The following is a 13,000-nucleotide window of genomic DNA, read 5'->3' as shown; positions in this document are numbered from 1 at the left end:
GTTTGGCGGACCCTCGGCAAGCTGGCGTCCCAGTGTAGTTTAAGCCATGGGTCTCCGATATTACCTCACGCTCACGCGTCTCTCGCGTCTCCGGCTAGTAACGGTCCAACGTGGTGCGTGGTGGTAGGCAGGTCTGGCCAGACGTGGAGTAGTTCCGCCCACCGACGCGTTTCACGCCCCTTTGGGCGTTTCTTCAGGGTGTGACCTCACACCATACTTAGCTTCGCTTGAGTCTCACTTCGTCTCCTCCCATCTAGCTTCGGATTGGCTCTTTTTTTGTTTTTTTGTTTTTTTAGGATCTCACTTGCTCCAAGCCAAGGTACACTTCTAAAGACGTCCACAAGGTGCCAGTAGATTGTTTAGACCCGTCTGCATTAGGTCCGTGCAGTTTCTACAGAAAAGATAATTTCCATTGTGCTCCAAGCATCATACTATGATACATTTTTCGAATTGTTCACAGAATGCAAATAGATTCTTTATGCTTTTCTTAACATTAAGGAAGGGAGATACATAATAGGGAAATAATCCTCATTATTTTAAAAGTATGGTAGTCCTAATATAATTAGGCTCCATTTTGGCAATCTCATGTCCTTGTTTGATCTTTTTTTCTCTCTTCATTTATATCAGATCACACATACCTTTCAATCAAGGGATATTTAATCTTTTTTAACTTTCAACAAGGACAATATTGGTCCATATTTATCTGTATGCTTCTAAGCGTAGGAAGGATTTCAGATCAAGCTCTCTGTTGAGACCATGTGGATACAGCGTATCCAGCTTGTATATCCACATGGCCTCCTTACAGTAGAGCAGGTCGTCATAATCACCCCTCCTAGCTGAAACATTCAGCTTGTACAGCCCTTTAACTTGAGTGCCCTCAAGGCTACTCTGGTGGACTTCTGCATAATGTGTTGCCAAATAGCTTTTTTCTTCATCCTTTTCCTCTATTAGACGCAGATGTTCTAGGACCCTCTCTTTGAACATTCTTTTTGTTTTGCCTATATATTTGAGTTTGCAGGGGCATTCTATCATATATATTACTCTCTTTGTTTGGCAGTTTATATGAGATCTTATTTCGAATGTCTTGGTTCCTGAACTATTTGTGAATGTTTTGTTGTCTTGTCTATTTATAATATGGACACATTTTGCATCTGCCACATCTATGAGTCCCATTGGGAACCATCCTGTTTAACCAAGTAGAATTATCTCTTGTATATTCACTATGTACAAGTTTATCTCTTAGATTTTGAGCATGTCGTGCTGTTAATAAAGGTCTGGGGCCCTGTATTTGGCTCCATCCATCTTCCCATCAACTCTGAACAGCTTCCCTGTCCCTGCTGAAGAGAAGCACCTCCAGAGCATGATGCTGCCACCACCATATTTGACAGAGGGGATGGTATGTTCAGAGTGATGTGCAGTGTTAGTTTTCCGCCACACATAGCGTTTTGCATTTTGGCCAAAAAGTTCCATTTTGGTCTCATTTGACCAGAGCACCTTCTTCCACATGCTTGCTGTGTCCCCCACATGGCTTGTGGCAAACTGCAAATGGGACTTCTTATGCTTTTCTGTTAACAATGGCTTTCTTCTTGCCACTCTTCCATAAAGGCTAACTTTGTGCAGTGCACGACTAATAGTTGTCCAATGGACAGATTCCCCCACCTGAGCTGTAGATCTCTTTAGCTTGTCCAGAGTCACCATAGGCCTCTTGACTACATTTCTGATCAGGGCTCTCCTTGTTCGGCCTGTGAGTTTAGGTGGACGGCCTTGTCTTTGTAGGTTTACAGTTGTGCAATACTCCTTCCATCTCTGAATGATCGGTTGAATAGTGCTCCGTGGGATGTTCAAGGCTTTGGAAATCTTTTTGTAGCCTAAGCCTGCTTCTAAATTTCTCAATAACTTTATTCCTGACCTGTCTGGTGTCTTCTTTGGACCTTATGGTGTTGTTGCTCCCAATAGTCTCTTGGACAACCTCTGAGGCCTTCATAGAGCAGCTGTATTTGTACTGACATTAGATTACACCCAGGTGCACTCGATTTAGTCGTTACTGCTCATCATGCAATGTCTATGGGCAACTGACTGCACTCAGATCAAAGGGGGCTGAATAATTATGCACACCCCACTTTGCAGTAATTTATTTGTAAAAAAAATGTTTGGAATCATATATGAGTTTCGTTCCACTTCTCCCGTGTACACCACTTTGTGTTGGTCTTTCACGTGGAATTCCAATAAAATAGATTCATGTTTGTGGCAGTAATATGACAAAATGTGGAAAACTTCAAGGGGGCCGAATCCCTTTCCCTTCTCTAATTACTGCAGGCACACGAGTGAGTGAAAAGCCTGCCTTTTATAAGGGGGGAGGGCCTCCAGGAGGGAGTGTAGCCTGATTGGCTACAATGTGCCTGCTAACTGTGATGTAGAGGGTTAATGTTGACCCTCATGATGCACTATGGGGGCGAATCGAACTTCCGGTAAAGTTTGCGGTTCTCCGCAAAACAAAAAAATGTTTGGAATCATATATGAGTTTCGTTCCACTTCTCCCGTGTACACCACTTTGTGTTGGTCTTTCACGTGGAATTCCAATAAAATAGATTCATGTTTGTGGCAGTAATATGACAAAATGTGGAAAACTTCAAGGGGGCCGAATACTTTTGCAAGCCACTGTATGTGTAGTAATAGCGTCAGGTGAGCAAATCATTGTTTTCACTAGCTGACACCTCCAGGACATACATGTTAGTCCTCTCGGCTGCAATCTTTGTGTAGTGATGTGTAGTGGCCATCATGCTTGTGCGGACGTTTGTGGAAGTGTAGGTGATCGCGGTTTTTCAGCCTCTATGGTCAGACTGAGGTAGTTCATTGACAGTTAAGTGACCAAAAAAACACTGATTCCACACTGAGACCTTATACAGGGGGCAGTAGTGGATACTGGATGCCAGTAGTGGTGGTGAAGGATTATTGGGTTATGGTTGGTGCACTACTAGGACCACCAGAGTCCACCAGCTAGTATGGTAACAGCTGGCATGCTAACAGTTCCGCCAAGCCAGCTGTCAGACGCCAGGCAAGGGGGTGACTGGCAGAAATTGGCTTTTTCCGCTCAAAGATTTTCTTCATGGGCACCTGACTGATGGGGGCAGAGGAGCAGTAACCGCTTAAGGGCAGAGGCGGAGTGGAGGAGGGTGGCTGTGAAGGTGCAAGGGAGAAAGCGGCTGAAGATGATGCACCTGAAGGAGGAAGAGGAGAAGGAGGGTGGCTTTTCTTTTGTGTGCTGCTTTTTCTCAGGTGCTCTTCCCATTGCAGTTTGTGCCTTTTCTGCATGTGCCTTCATAAGGCAGTTGTCCCTACGTGGGTGTTGGCCTTTCCACGGCTCAATTTTTGGAGGCAGAGTGAACAGATGGCATTGCTCTGATCTACGGACGACACACTAAAAAATTTCCAAACTGCTGAGCACCCCTGGGGTGATGGCACTATGGTGGCATCAACAGCTGACGGTGAAGGGCATGTTGGCTGGTGCCGGACGCTGCCAAAAGCTGTTTCTGATGACAAGCTCCCCCTGCTTCTTTCAGCAACTCGTCTCCTCCTACTCCTCTCTGGCTCCCCCTCTGAACTGTCCCCTTGGTCATCTTGTCTCTTAGTATCCCACATGGTATCCGTATCATCATCATCATCATAATCATCCTGCCCAGCTTCGCTTGCCTCAGACACCTCAAAGCCAACAGCAGGTACTTCATCATCCTCATCATCACACGTTACTTCCATAGTGTCGCCGCCTAACTCAGACATATGAGGTGGTGTAACTTGCTTAGCGCCTTCATCTGGTTGTAACAATAATGGCTGTGAATCAATGAATTCCCCACCAATTAACTCCTGCGAAGTGTCAAATGCAGTGGCTGTGGTGCTTGTAGTAGCGCTGGTGGCTGCGGAAGATGAGGTGTTCTGTGTTAAATAGTCAACCACGTCCTGACAATCTTGGGAGTTGATGGGACGTGCCTTCTTCTGAGCACTGTACTTTGGGCAGGGCCGCCCAAAATCACATCAACACGACCTCGCACAGACCTGCCGGATGGCCTTCCACTGGGTCTGCTTCTACCTCTGCCTCTACCTGCTTTGTCCGTTTTATCCATATCGGGGGGGGGATGAAGTGAAAGGTATGCACTGACTTGACTAATACAATGTGCAGTCACACAGGTGCAGTTAACAGGTATGCACGGAGTGGTATATCACACTGTGTGCGCTCACGTAAGTGGGTGGGTGCACAGTGAACAACAGGTAGGTATATGCATTGGGTATTACAATGTGCACCTGTTACACACAGACAGGTACCGGACAGGCACAGTGACACTGTGTGCGCTCATGTAGGTGGGTGGGTGCACAGTGAACAACAGGTAGGTATATGCAGTGGATATTACAATGTGCACCTGTCACACACAGACAGGTAGCGGACAGGCACAGTGACACTGCGTGTACTCAGCTCACGTAGGAAGGTGGGTGCACTGTGAAGAACAGGTAGGTAGGTATATGCAGTGATGGGTATTACAATGTGCACCTGGCACAAACACAGGTAGTCACTGAATGTGTTGGACCTGGCAGTGGCACACACAGTAGGAATTACCAAGGCTGTCTATGCAACACAAGTGTCAGTGGGACACACAGACACACAAAAAAAAAAATAGATCACAAAAACAAGATTAGCTCTCAAAAGAGCTGTTGAGGTGCTGTTTAGCAATAAGAATCAGCAAGGAGCAAGCTAAGAAGCCTACAAGAGCCTAACTAATCTTTCCCTATGAGAGTCTGCAGGAGCTTTCCCTTCTCTAATTACTGCAGGCACACGAGTGAGTGAAAAGCCTGCCTTTTATAAGGGGGGAGGGCCTCCAGGAGGGAGTGTAGCCTGATTGGCTACAATGTGCCTGCTAACTGTGATGTAGAGGGTTAATGTTGACCCTCATGATGCACTATGGGGGCGAATCGAACTTCCGGTAAGGTTTGCGGTTCTCCGCGATCGCGAACCCCGGAAGTTCACTGGGAACCATTTGCTGGCAAACCATTCAGGCCATCTCTAGTGACCGTCAGATGACAGAAAGGATTAAAGTGAACCTCTGGACTAAAAACCTACTCAGCAGAACTGAAGGCTTGGTGTTTCTTTAACAGTTTCACAGCATCAGAACTTTATTTTTCTTACCAAAGCATAATTTTTAGCAGCATTTTTAGCTAAGCTCCACCCATCAAAGAAAAAAAGCCCGGGCTTTTTTTGCCTGATGCTGTGCAGAGCATGATGGGATTTCCTATGTTGTTATTCACATTGCCTAGCAACTGGGAGAGGTGCTCAGGACACAGGACAGTTGGAACTGTGTCTCATGCTCCCTGTCACCTCCTTTCAACCAAAAAGATGGCTGCCATCATGAAATCAAACATTTGCCTGTTCTTTTAAAACAGGGTGGGTAAGAGATTATATTACCTATCTATTTTAATTAACATAACTAATGTAACTTAATGACAATATTTTTGTTTAGGCTGGAGTTCCTCTTTAACATTTCGGGTGTACAGTTGGGTTGTAGGCTAGGGTTAGGCATCAGGAAGAGGATTTAACGGTAGCAGGAAACTAGCCCGGTTGCTAGTTGATGATTTGGACGCTGCCATAGACTTTAATGCATTTATCGCAAATAATGCGCCCAAAGCAGAAAAAAGGGTGCGGGATGAATATTGTTTTCAACATTAGAACATTAAAGTTTTCTAAATATGTTATCATTTTAGAAACTTGCAACATTATAGTTTTTGTCATATTATTTTGTTTGTATGTACAGATTTTGATAAGTTATCAAATATATTATCATTTCTATGTGTGTAAGGGTGTTTGTGTGTGTGTGTGTGTGTGGGGGGGGGTGGTTAGTTAGGGTTAGGCACCACCAGGGGGGTGGTTAGGGTTAGGCAGGCACCACCAAGGGGATGGCTAGGGTTAGGCACCACCAGGGGGGAAGTTAGGGTTAGGCACCATGGGGTGGTGATTAGGGTAAGCACCACCCGGGTGGTGGTTAGGGCTTGGCACCACCAGGGTGCGGTGGTTAGGGTTAGGTACCACCAGGGGCAGGGGTCTAGTCCTGGGAAAAGAAGTGAGTGGACTCACGTGGAAAACCCCTGCGCCGCGCGTAGCGCCAAAAATGGGTGTGGCCAAGCATAACATGGGCGTGACCAAACATAACATGGGCGTGGCCAAGCATAACATGGGCGTGGCCATGGGTGGGGCCAAATATACATGACCTTAGCAGTGATGTAAAAGGTCTGCCGAGGAAGTTTGAGCTCTGCTGTAGTGTAACCCCCAAAAATAAATCTGACAGCATTTCACCAAAAAGACACATAATCTGGCAGAAGTTTCTCCAAAATACAGATAATATGGAAGTGGTTCCCCCAAAATAGACAATGTGGCAGCAGCAGTTCCCCCAACATACACATAATTTGGAAGCAGTTCCCCAAAATACGCGAAACCTGGCAGCGGATCACCCAAAATACATGTAACACCCAAAAGACATATAATCTGGCATGAGTGGTCCCCCAAACATACACAATCTGGCAGCAGTTCCCCAAAAGACACGTAATCTGGCAGCAGCCATTCCCCTAACATACACATAATCTGGCAGCTGTTCCCCAAAATACATAACAGCAGTTCCACAAAAATGCAGATAATCTGACAGCAGTTCCCCCAAAATAGGTACCCCCAGCATAGGTAGCCAGGTCTATAGGTGTCCCCTGTATAAGTAGCCATGAGTATAGTAGTCCTCAGTATATGTATCCAGAGGTATAGTTGCCTATTATATTTAGCCAGGTGTATATGTGCCCAGTATGGCTGGATGGTGTACTGGTTAAGGGCTCTGCCTCTGACACAGGAGACCAGGGTTCGAATCTCGGCTCTGCCTGTTCAGTAAGCCAGCACCTATTCAGTAGGAGACCTTAGGCAAGTCTCCCTAACACTGCTACTGCCTATAGAGCGCGTCCTAGTGGCTGCAGCTCTGGCGCTTTGAGTCCGCCAGGAGAAAAGCGCGATATAAATGTTATTTGTCTTGTCTTGTCTAGTATATGTAGTCAGGGGTTTAGTAGTCCCCAGTATATGTAGCCAGAGGTATAGGTGTCCAGTATATGTAGCCAAGGGTATATGTGCCCAGTATATGTAGCCAGGGGTATGTGTCCCCAGTATATGTAGTCAGGGGGTATATGTGTCCCCAGTATATGTAGCCAGAGGTATATGTGCCCAGTATATATAGCCAGGGTTATATGTGCCCAGTGTATGTAGTCAGGGGTATATGTCCAAGTATATATAGCACGGGGTATATTTGCCCAGTATATGTAGTCAGGGGGTATATGTGCCCAGTATATGTAGTCAGGGGGTATATGTGCCCAGTATATATAGCCAGGGGTATATGTGCCCAGTATATGTAGTCAGGGGGTATATGTGCCCAGTATATGTAGTCAGGTGGTATATGTGCCCAGTATATATAGCCAGGGGTATATGTGCCCAGTATATGTAGTCAGGGGGTATATGTGCCCAGTATATGTAGTCAGGGTGTATATGTGCCCATTATATGTAGTCAGGTGGTATATGTGCCCAGTATATCTAGTCAGGGAGTATATGTGCCCAGTATATATGTAGGCAGGGGTATATGTGCCCAGTATATATAGCCAGGGGTATATGTGCCCAGTATATATAGCCAGGGGTTTATGTGCCCAGTATATGTAGTCAAGGGGTATATGTGCCCAGTATATGTGGTCAAGGGGTATATGTGCCCAGTATATGTAGTCAGGGGGTATATGTGCCCCAGTATATATAGCCAGGGGTATATGTGCCCAGTATATGTAGTCAGGGGGTATATGTGCCCAGTATATGTATTTAGGGGTTTAGTAGTCCCCAGTATATGTATCCAGAGGTATAGGTGTCCAGTATATGTAGCCAGGGGTATATGTGCCCAGTATATGTAGCCAGGGGTATGTGTCCCCAGTATATGTAGTCAGGGGGTATATGTGGCCATCCCCCCCCCTTCCCTCACCTTAGGGTGCTCTCCCTCCCTCGCTGTCCCCTCCAGAAGTAACGTGCGGGCAGCCGGCAGCGGGCGGGACTTACCTCTCCTCGTTCCGGCGCAAGCACTCTACTGCCGCAAGTCTGGTCTGATCCAGACCAGATCAGCGGCACGCAGATCCGGCGCCGGAACGAGAGGTAAGTCCCGCCCGCTGCCGGCTGCCCGCACGTTACTTCAGGAGGGGACAGCGAGGGAGGGAGAGCACCATAAGGTGAGGGAAGGGGGGGGGAGATGGCCCCTCTGCAAACAGACCTGAGTCACGGCTTGGCTGGATTGAGAAACTTCCTTTGCAGGTAGCTGCATTCTTTTTAGTGCTCCTGCCTGTGTTTTTCGTGCCTTCAAGCAGTGTCTTCCCGACAGCTACGACTTCTCCCCCTCTGCACTCTGCAGCTACTGGAGTTGCCAGGTGGAAGTGATCAATAGCCAGTCACTGGCTGGTTGCTTCACTGCCGCATTATTTCTGCAGCACAGTACTTCAGAGACAGGAGAGAATGCTCCCCTTCAATAACATTGCGAGACTGCGAGAGGGAAGGGAGGCTAGTAAGCACGGCTCGCGCACTGTGGCAGGCAGCATCCGGGGCACCCCAGCAATAGGTTGTGGGTAGTGCCCCAGATAAATTACCCTAACAACGTGCCTGCAATACACTATGGTAGGATTAGATTGTGAGCTCTTCAGTCAGTACAGTCAGTGACACGATATGTACTCTGTGAAGTGCTGCAGGAGATGTCAGTGCTATATAAATACATACTAATAATATGGTAGGACATTAGACTATGACTATGGTAGCATTAGATTGTGGGCTCCTCCTACAAGGACAGTCAGTGACATGCCTATGTACTCTGTAAAGTGCTGCAGAAGATGTCTGTACTCTATACAGTAAATACATAATAATATGGTAGCACATTAGACTATGACCATGGGGTGTCCCTGGTTCGAATGCCTGCCAGGGCACTACCTGCAAGGAGTTTGTATGATTTTTTAAATGACAGTTACTGGATTTTGCATTGTGTTGTAATTTGATGTTTGCACACTTGACGTTTGTTTAAAGGACTTACGAGGACAATAATAGAGAAAAAAAAAAGTTAGCTACCAGCGTCAGCTTGTAAGGCACGGAGGACGCCGTCCGCGCTCTCCGTGCCGTTCCGCCGGGTCCCCGCCGCTCAATAGCCCCCCGAACGGTCCCCGACCGCGCGGCCCGGGTCGGGCTCTCCAGACTGTACAAAGATGGCGGCCGGAGCTGCCCGCGGCTGCGCAGTCCACATAGCCGCGAGTGCAGCTGTGCAGCTCTAAGGCCAACCCCCCGATCCACGTAACAGGCTGTTTCCTGTAGCGTGGATCGGGGGGTTGGCCTTAGAGCTGCGCAGCCGCACTCGCGGCTATGCGGACTGCGCAGCCGCGGCCAGCTCCGGCCGGCCATCTTTGTACAGTCTGGAGAGCCCGACCCTGGCCGCGCAGTCGGGGACTGTTCGGGGGGCTATTGAGCGGCGGGGACCCGGCGGAACGGCACGGAGGGCGCGGACGGCGTCCTCCGTGCCTTACAAGCTGACGCAGGTAACTAACTTTTTTTATTTTTTTTCTCTATTATTGGCCTCGTAAGTCCTTTAAAGAAGTTTTTTTAACAAGAGAGGAATATGTGGCGTTTATACATCTGGCCTGTAGATGGCACTCTTTGACTTGTATTACTAGATAAGTTTATCTAGACTGTTGTGGATCATTGGTTGCTGTGATGTCCTGGCTAGAGAAAGGGAGTGAAGATGCTCCTTTTGTAGAGAGCTGGTGAATCCTGTAAATAAAGCTAGTTTCAGTTATCCTGCTTCCGTGGCTACTGAACACAACTGTTTTGTCATGAAAATGAATTAAACTTGGAGCAGACACATTATAAAATCTGTTTGCTTAAAGAGAACCCGAGGTGGGGTTCTGACAATGCTATCTGCACAGAGAGGCTGGGTCTGCCTATACTGCCCAGCCTCTGTTGCTATACAGTTCCCCCCAAGTTCCCCCTGCGCTCTGCTGGCCCCCATAAATAACAGCCGCGCTGTTGACACGCAGCGGGCTGTGTTTACATCAGCAGCTGTCACTCTCGCTGCTCCCCCACCTCCTGCATAGCTCCGGTCCCCGCTCGCATCCCTTCCCTCCAATCAGCGAGGACTGGAGCTATGCAGGAGGCGTGGGAGCGGCGAGGCTGACAGTACAGAGGTAAACACAGCCCACTGCGACATGCTCCGTGTCGACAGCGCGGCTGTGATTTATGGGGGACAGCAGAGCGCAGGGGGAACTTAGGGGGGATTGAGATAGCAACAGAGGCTGGGCAATATATAAGCAGACCCAGCCTCTGTGTGCAGATAGCATTGTCAGAACCCCACCTCGGGTTCTCTTGAAAGTGAACCTCCAGACTAAAAATCTACTCAGCAACACTGGAAAGGCTTAGTGTTTCTTTAACAGTTTCACAGCATCAGAACTTTGTTTTTCTTACATAAGACTTATTTTTAGCTGCACAAAAGTTTAAGCTCCGCCCCATCAAAGAAAACTGCCTGGGCTTTTTTTCCTGATGCTGTGCAAAGCATCTAAAAACCTTCAAGGTCAAAGGACTGCGCTCCACAACACAGATTGCTATTGAAAAGAATAGACTATTTCACCAGTCAAAATAATGTTTCACCAATCACATAGGGGATACGCTGGCTCCAAAAGAACACATATATTCTCCAGTATAGTTCCAATCCACAAAAAAGCAGCGATCACAATCCACATATCCTGCGTGTCCACAGAAAGGAGCAGGATTACCCTGTTGATGCTGTGCAAAGCATGATGGGATTTTCTATGTTTTTATTCATTTTGCCTAGCAACTGGGAGGGGTGATCAGCACACAGGACAGTTGGAACTGTGTCTCATGCTCCCTGTCACCTCCTTTCAACCAACAAGATGGCTGCCCTCATGAAATCAAACATTTGCCTGCTCTTTTAAAACAAGGTGGGTAAGAGATTATATTACCTATCTATTTTAATTAACATAACTAATGTAATTTAATGACAGTATGTTTGTTTAGGCTGAAGTTCCTCTTTAACTGCTTAAGGTTTCAGGACAAGGATTCTACATCCTAATTAGTCCCCCTGTGTGTTCTAGGACGTAGACTCTACGTCCTGCATTAAATCCTGCTGTCTGCCACTGCGTGTGCACGTGCACGCGCGCCCCCACGTGCACGTGGCCGTGCACGTGACCATGCACGCTCATGCACGGTCCAGGGAAAAAAAAGTTGTAAACGTAGAAAAAAAAAATTCAAAGTGACATGGGCCCAATAAAATAAAAAGTATTTTTTTAATCCGCGATTAATTTTTAACCCAAACTTAGCCTACTAACCCATTATTAACCCCTGCAATACCTATGCCAATAGCGATCGGATGCAATCACTAGGGCAAACATTTCAGGCCCCAATGCTCTACAGATGTAACGCTCTGCCATTGCCTTGTGATGCATCTGTACAGCTCTATGTCCCCTGAACTGTCGCCCTAGCAAATGCATCCGGTCGCCACAGATGCGCAGACTGGGGATAACGGTCCACCACATGCTCAGCTAGAAGTAAAATGTGGCATATGTGGTATCATTTTAATCGAGAAGGGCCGAATAATTTATTTGTAAATGTTTTATAACTGTGGGACGTGTGACAATTAGGCAGGGTAAAAAATGAACAAAATGTTTGTTTTCTGCATTTATGCCTAATTTTTCCCCATATGTGGACTATAAAACAAAATAGTTTGGGGAGAAAATATTACCCAAAGAAAGCCTAGATTGTACTGAAAAAAACAAGATATGCATCACTAAGATGGCATTGATAATTAAAGGGTTACTGCTGTATCAAAACGACACAGCTAAAGTGTCAAAAATGTCAGGAACTTTAAGTTGTAAAAACCGTGACATGCCAGGTTAAACTTTAATAAGAATCTGTAGAAAAAAACAGCATCTGGGGGGTACTTACCTCGTGAAAGGGGAAGCCTATGGATCCTAATGAGGCACCAGCACTGGAACCATCAGAAAGAGCAGCTACTGCGCCTGTGCTGGAGTCGGGAAGATAAAAATTGCAAGCACTGCTGCACCACAGCCAAAAAGGAACAAAATAAAATAAGAAAAGTACATATAAAGGTTGTTTAAACATCTTACAAATAAAAAGTAAAAACTTTGGTGAACATTACCTTTAAGTTGGAAATACGAAACAAATGTAAATAAAATGTACTTTTTTTAATTACAGATTTCGTATCCATGGTGATGTCTATACCCCACAAGGCGCATTAATAAAGGAGAACCCTGTGAAGCTCCCGAAACAATTGTCAGTATTCATGTGGATTGTTGCATAATAAAAGTGCGCTGCATTTGAAAAACTTGATGTGCTGACAAATGGTTCTTCTATACAAAAAAAATACCAGTAAAATAGCCGAGAGCAGAGAGCACAGCAGTTTTGCCGTTACTTACACCAGTTACGTGCCGCACATTTCCAAATTATCACAACTTGCATTTCCGAGGTAGCAAATGGGTTACGCTACCCGCGTATGGTAATTTCACTGCTATTTATTGAATACGCTCCTTAGTTGCTAGCAGTGTTGCTTGGATTCCCCCCATCACGAATTCAAGTAAATCCGGCCACGGCAGTATCGAAATCTGGATACGCCATGATCGTGATCCGGATTTGAAATGGAATTCCGAAATGCGACTCGGATTTTAGCCGTGATTGCATGTAGAATACATGATCACGAGCCGGATTTGGACCACGATCACAGGTGCACTCAGAACTAAATCCAGGATCGAGAGGTGATCACGAATTTGGAATCCGACCTCGTGATCAGGAAAAACAGCTCGTGATCATGGGTTACCCGTGATCACGAGCTTTGTGATGAGCAACACTAGTTGCTAGTCTGTCTGAAATGCAAAAATAAAAACTCTTTAAATAGGAAAA

General features: G+C 46.4%; 1 protein-coding gene across 1 annotated transcript in view; it reads left to right on the top strand.

Annotated features, from left to right (window-relative positions):
• The window catches only part of LOC137525642 (parvalbumin beta-like), a 208,042-nt gene extending 195,544 nt beyond the window's left edge, over positions 1-12,498 (top strand). Inside the window, exon 5 of the mRNA XM_068246794.1 lies at positions 12,299-12,498. Within this exon, the coding sequence (XP_068102895.1) occupies positions 12,299-12,342 (44 nt within the window). The 3' untranslated portion in view covers positions 12,343-12,498. The remainder of the gene's footprint in view (positions 1-12,298) is intronic.
• Positions 12,499-13,000: the final 502 nt, after the last annotated feature.

This window comes from Hyperolius riggenbachi, chromosome 7 (assembly GCF_040937935.1).
Source record: "Hyperolius riggenbachi isolate aHypRig1 chromosome 7, aHypRig1.pri, whole genome shotgun sequence".
Lineage (NCBI taxonomy): Eukaryota > Metazoa > Chordata > Amphibia > Anura > Hyperoliidae > Hyperolius > Hyperolius riggenbachi.
The sequence above is the reverse complement of the archived record's forward strand: the minus strand, read 5'-3'. Positions and strand labels throughout refer to the sequence as shown.